A 6,699-nucleotide genomic window follows, 5' to 3' on the forward strand; every position below is an offset into this window, starting at 1 on the left:
GCTAAAGTGTTTTGAGCATTTTAATATAGAAAAAAAAGATGATTAGGGGGTACAGGAGAGAAAGATTTACTTCACACTCCCACAAATGCGTGCTGGAATTTCTCAGCTACAAATTCCAGTATGGTAAGCCATGTTGTCCTATTTCAGCAAAAAGAAAATAAGAGATTAACAGGTTTCTTGAAATGAGTCCGCTTCACCAGATGTGTGAAGTGACTGAGACTTACATAGAAGAAAAAAACGTTGGGAAGAAAGGCTTAAAAGACCTTGTTTATGACATTTCTATGCAGAGTTTTCAGGAATAATCACTATGCTTATCTAAGTCCTTTTGAATTTTGTACAGAAGTGTCACAAATCAGGCCTTTTCATTCCTCTCTCTCTCTCTCTCTCTCTCTCTCTCTCTCTCTCTCTCTCTCTCTCTCACACACACACACACACACACACACACACACACACACACACACACACACACACACCCACCTTCATGTATAGAAAAATCTTGCCCGAGAACTCACTTCATGCATCTGATAAAGCAGGCTCAGGTCGATGAAAACTTATGTTGCAATACATTTTTAGTTTTGGTCTTCAGATGAAGTCCACTGGCAGCTGATGGACAAAAACACTTTTGCAGAATTCAATACCTTATGATGTGGTGATGGCCATTATCTTAGATGACTATTTTTAAAGGAGCGAATTTAGAGTCCAGTGTCATTTAAAGGATTAGACAAATTCATCGGAGGATTGGTCCATCAGTGGCTATTACCGTGATACCAAAATGGAACTTCTTTGTTCAGAGATCGTATGCCTGCAAGTTCCAGATGCTGGAGACAAGCCACAGTAGAAGGCTGCCTCTATCATGCCGTATGTATGCTCTTCCCAGGGACAACTGGCTGGCAAATGTTGGGAGACAGACTGCTAGACTAAGTAGACATATGTTCAAACCATGCAAAGCAAAAGCTTTTGCAATAGTTTGTATAGGACAGTACTTTGTATTTACAACCAGGAGGAAGGGAATTATTCTATACAGATCAAGCCTGATCATCCACATCTAATTACTTGAATTGTCTGGGTTTACTGAATGACAATATTCTTTACATGCCCGAAGTCTTCCCAAGGAGGGCTCTTGAAGTGGAAAAGTCTGCAATGTCTCTTGATGTAGAAAAGTGAGAGGCTGCTGAGTAAAGACTAACAATCTAATAGCAAAATACTGTGCACTAGGAAAGACCGTATATTATCTGTAGTGCTAGGTGAAACCAAAGGTCTAGAAAAGGGAAATTCCACTCTGAGGTGTCTCTCATAGTAAAGACCGACATTAGCATGTGTTAGCAGAGTCTCCAGGTAGCATTTATCTGTCTCTACAGAGAGACACATCATTTCATGAGGCTGTATGAGCAGAACACAAATCTACATTAAAGGGAAGATCAAATGTTTGGTTCCAGTCAAGGCTGTGGTCTGTTTTGGCACAGCCAAATTATTTTCAGTGGAGGCAGAGACTCAGTGTCCCGTTTGGGAATCCTGCACCAGAAATAAAACTACAATAAGCTGTGAGCAATCTGGCACAAGACTCCTGCTAGACCAGATGAAATATATATCTAGTAATATATTCTGTTTCCCAAGCTGTCTCTCCAGATGTTTTTGGAGCCAGCCAGGTCGGGATTCCACAAATGAGTCCAGAAGTACTTACTTTTGTTTGTCCTGAGCTATTGCCAATCAATTTCACTGGGTGATTGAGAACACAATGCACAAAAGGGGACAATTTGTGATGCTAATACAAAGGGTTTTCCTTGATTATAACCAAACAGGTAAAAAAAGATTAAGGGTGAACTCAGGTTACTGAGCCCCCCCCCTGAAATTTGCTGAGAGTCATTCCACATGTCCCCAAGTTGTGATACAGCAGTCATTAACCCATTGAGTAGCTAATGCTGTGTCCCAAGAGCAGGTCTGTAGCCAGGATTTATTAAATGGGGGGGGGCTTTAAATAATTCAGGGGGCACTGAAATTAAAATAAAAAGGGTTTGAATCAGGGCCTTCCAAAGAGTTGACTTCCAGCCCCAACTGAGTCCAGGTGCACTCTGGGGGGGGGACAGTTTTGAAGTTCCCCTTCCCTTGCCCCCGCTGCTCAGACACAGGGCTGAAACATGAGTTGTCATCCTGGAGCCCCGGGATGAAGGAGCACGCCTGCCTAGTCTGTGTGTGGACACCCCGCCACCAGGGGGCCCGCTCCCTGCTCCAGAAAGAGGGTCTGCAGCCCCCACTGCGCCTCACCGTTGTGGTGGGCGGCAGGTGGGCGGGCAGGCAGGGGTGCTCGCTCACTCTGTCCAGCATGGGAGGGACTGGCTGGGGCTGGAGACAGTGAGGCGGCCACCAGGAGCAGCCTGGCCAGGGGCGGAGTGGAGCACCATGGGGTAAGGCAAGGAGAGGGAGGAGGGCTGCACTGGGCCACTGGGCACTCTGCCCACTGGCCAGCCAGTGAGCTCATCTCATCTGGGGCCCGCCTGGTTGCCTGCCTGCCCAGGGTAGTAAGTTGGGGGGGCTCTGATGGAAAGTCGTGGGGCTGGGCCCAGAAATGATCCAATGTAGCTATGGGCCTGCCCAAGAGAGACAGAGAGCAAAACAAAATCCCAATATTTAATGTGGAAATTAGTAATTCAAAGCTTAACTATACAATACATTGTGTATGGGCTCACTCCATGTCTACCGTGAGTCCTGTCAACCAGACATGCAATAGGACATGAAACTTAATTCTCAATTATGCAAAGGCACACTTCAGATTGGGGCTAAGGTGGTCAGGGAGACGAAGTTTATACTCCTCCCACTAGTTCCCCAGACTGAAATGGCTCCCAGGAGTTTCCATTTCCCCCTTTAATGAAACTAACATGTATCGATAGATTTTCATGTAAATTTCCCCAGCAGGGCAAATGGTGCCTCTCCAGGGTTCTTTCTATTCATAAAAATTGTATATGTGGAAAGATTTAAGTTTCCAGGCACCATGGTCCTGATCTGCCCAAAAACAATGTATTGTGTAGTTAGGCCCTCATTTCCCTAAGCAATTTTGATCGTTGCCAGGCAGGGAAGATAGCATGGACTAGCCCAATCCAGTTTCTTTTGTTTAGTAGAGAGAGATTAAAACTCTTGTGTATTTTGTGAATAAAATTAATCCTGCCAGGATGAAAAGGCCCTTTGTGCTTGTTTGTCTTGTTTAGCTTTAGAGCTCAGAACCTCAAATTCAAATACAATTCAGAGATCAAATACAAATGTGGCAGTTCATGTTCCCGTGCTATGTGCTGGCTGGCCTCCTTGCTTTCCCGCATGCTGTGGGAAACACTTTGGAAACTATAAGAAAGTCAGAATCAGTCCTAAATAAGCCTTTTGTTGAACAGGCAAATTTGTATAGTTCCAGTTTGACCTGTGAAATTTGTATCGTTTTTTTAGTTCATTTATGACTTCTTCCCATCAAGTTTTTGTTTAAACCAAGCATTTAATATGCACTGTAATGGTGCAATACTACTCAGTTATACCCTCCTAAACCCATTGACTTCAATGGATTTAGAGGGATACAATCTAAACGATCTGATATTTCCTAGCTTTAGAGTGCACACTTTTCACTTAGTTTTATTTTAAAATTTATTTAAAACACTTGTAATACACTGTTTTCTGGAAAAAGAGAGAATGGCTTACAGAGAATTAAGATTCGAAAACATGCCAATATGTTAAAACAACTACCCATTCAAATAACATAAGTAATTAAAACACAGGACCTAAATAAAAACTCATCATAAAGTCAGACTTTACACTTACTACTTAACCACCCTTGAAAGCCCTCTTGAGCAGAGGACCAGTGAAATAAATGTACTAGACAGAACAACAATAGGATGGCAAATGAGGGGCATGTGTGGCGATTAAGGGCCCGAGGGAGGAGAGGGTTGCTGGAGATGTAAACACATTATAGGTGTCTTTATACCAATGCTCTCTGAGCCAAGATGAGGGAGCTGGAGTGCTTGGTGCTTAATGCAAATTCAGATATAGTAGGTATTTCAGAATAAGGAAAATCTATGGGATACAATCATTCCTGCGTATAAACTCTATAGGCAGGACAGGGAGGGATGGGTTGGGGGGCGGTATTATGTTGTGTATCAAAGACGGCATAGAATCCAACAAGTTAGGAAACATCTGGGGAATTAACTCCCCAACAGACATGGGTGGAAATACTGGGCCCTAAGGGTTACTTAAATGTGGAGGTGTAATATCCCCCACCTGATCAAACTGTTGAGGCTGATCTTGAGATGGAGAAGGAAATAAGGGAGGTGACTAAAGGAAATAATGCTATTATACTATATTATATTATACTATTATAATATTATACTATATATTATAGGCGACTACCTAACTGGCCTCTATGGTCGCATCGGCCCTGTTACCACACCTACCCCAGCGAGTCATGAGGAATTCTGCTCACTGTTTTCTCTGCAGTATACTATTTTATAACCTGTTTTCCAAGATACTTTCTGTATCCTGATGTCCCTTCTGTTTCTTTAGGTTGGCTGCAAAGCAATGGTGTTTCCCACGCAATTTAAAACACAGAAATACTATGAGATCTTGAAACAAGTTTGCCCAGAGCTGGGACTGTCTAATCCTGGAGCACTAAAAAGCAAGAAGTAAGTGCTACTTGTGCCTCACCTCACAGGCCACTTCCAAGCCCAGTTCTTATGCACTGTTTTAACCATGGTAAGGTGCCACATTTGTCAGGCATGCATCAAAGTAAATGTCAAGGTGAGGGTGATCAGGAGCCATGTGCTAAAGGGAAATTTGATGTTAGTAAAGCTTGCTCCAGTTCTGGCACTGTTTCACTGCTTGCCACATTTTCTTCTATGCAGTTTTCAATAGTGCAGAAGACCTAAGTCAGTAAAGACTGGATATGTGAAAAATATGTAAATGTATCCAGAACCACAGACCCATGAGAATGTTACAGAAAATATGCATAGCTGGAAACACAGATCTTAAAACCAAATTGTATTCAACACTCTCAAACTTCCACAAGTTAAACAAGTATATAAAACTAATCTGTATAATTGTATCAAGCGGTTCCCATAGCAGTAGAATTTCAGAGAGTTTGGTCCACACCCCAGCAGCCTGTTCCCAGACTATATTCCTGTTTTCTCTTTTCCTCTGCTATTGACCATTCTGTCCACTGTATCAGCCTACCAGAGCTTTCAGTTGTAATCACCCTGGACTCCAAGCTTCCTGGCGCATTCCAGATGGCTGATGTGATGCAGGCTGGAGACAGCAGCCACAAGAAGCAGCTGCAGGACATACGGAAGACGCTGGTCTGCCAAGAGCCCATCAACATCCAGTTCACTTCGGTGGGTACAGCATGCGCCATTTTGTCACCATTTGTATTCAGAAAATACAAGCGGTGATGTCAGGAATAGCATACTGTGTGCCGTAAGAACTTAGAATTTAGAAGCTAAAAAATAGTTGTACAAACCACATACATTTGGTTTATATTTATTTTGGGGGGACAATTTCTTTTCTTTTAGAATAGTTGGGGTTTGCAGAATCTGGAATATCTTGAGATGGGTGTGTGTTAAGTGCTGTGAAGTCACTTCCAGTTTGTAGCAACCCTATGAATTGACATAGAGTTGGACTCGACTGTGCGGCTGAACAACAACAACAACATGAATTAACAACCTCCAAAACATCCGAATTTTGAGAGCCTTGGTCAAGTCTTGCAAACTGAAGACCATGGCTTCCTTTATTGAGTCATTCCATCTCATGCTGGGTCTTCCTCTTTTCCTGCTGCCTTCAACTTTTCCCAGTATTTGTGTCTTTTCTAGTGAGTCTTGTCTTCTCATAATGTGACCAAGTTAAATAGCCTCAGTTTAGTCATTTGAGCTTCTAGGGAGAGTTCACTGATTTGTCTTTTTGGTGGTCCGCAGTATCCATAAAACTTTCATCCAACACAGCTTTTAAAATGAATCTATTTTCTTCCAGTCAGTTTTCTTCATTGTCCAACTTTCACACCTGTATATAGTAATAGGAATACTAAGGCATGAATTAGGAAGAAGAAGATATTGGATTTATACCCTGCCTTTCACTACCCAAAGGTGTCTCAGAGCGGCTTACAAACTCCTTTCCCTTCCCCTCCCCACAACAGACACCCTGTGAGGTAGGTGGGGCTGAAAGAGCTCTGACAGAAACTGCTCTTTTTCAAGGACAGCTCTTATTAGAGCTATGGCTTGCCCAAGGTCATCCAGCCAGGTGCAAGTGGAGGAGTGGGGAATCAAACTCGGTTCTCCCAGATTAGAGTCCGCGCACTTAACCACTACACCAAACTGTGTAGGATGGGTCTTAAATGGAGCTATAAAAGGCACAGAAGTTCCATTTACAAATCTTACCAGGATTTGTCCAGATTTTCTTTTGTGTCTCAACATTTTCACGGATTAGTTGACATATGTCTTCATGCCATAGACATTTTGGGCTAGTAGAAGCTTCCCAAGAAGCAAGAGCAAGCAGCTTACCATTTGGTTACTTGGGAACCCTGTGGTATATCCTTCTACCTTTGAGAAATTTAAAACAGGGCCTTCTGGCCTGGTAGGCAAAGCGGCAAGTCTGATCATAGGCCTGGTCTACACATGCAGTAGAGTTAGGTAGTAGAATCCTAAGGCACTAGAATGGGCTGTACCACTTCAGACTATAGGTAGG

At 43.0% G+C, this 6,699-nt stretch overlaps 1 protein-coding gene across 1 annotated transcript in view; it reads left to right on the forward strand.

Annotated features, from left to right (window-relative positions):
* The window catches only part of ACSF2 (acyl-CoA synthetase family member 2), a 103,539-nt gene that overhangs the window by 36,095 nt on the left and 60,745 nt on the right, over positions 1–6,699 (forward strand). Inside the window, exons 5-6 of the mRNA XM_015410737.1 lie at positions 4,534–4,652; positions 5,195–5,357. Coding sequence (XP_015266223.1) covers positions 4,534–4,652; positions 5,195–5,357 — 282 coding nt within the window. The remainder of the gene's footprint in view (positions 1–4,533; positions 4,653–5,194; positions 5,358–6,699) is intronic.

Source organism: Gekko japonicus, unplaced genomic scaffold (assembly GCF_001447785.1).
Source record: "Gekko japonicus isolate JY-2015 unplaced genomic scaffold, Gekko_japonicus_V1.1 scaffold15, whole genome shotgun sequence".
Lineage (NCBI taxonomy): Eukaryota > Metazoa > Chordata > Lepidosauria > Squamata > Gekkonidae > Gekko > Gekko japonicus.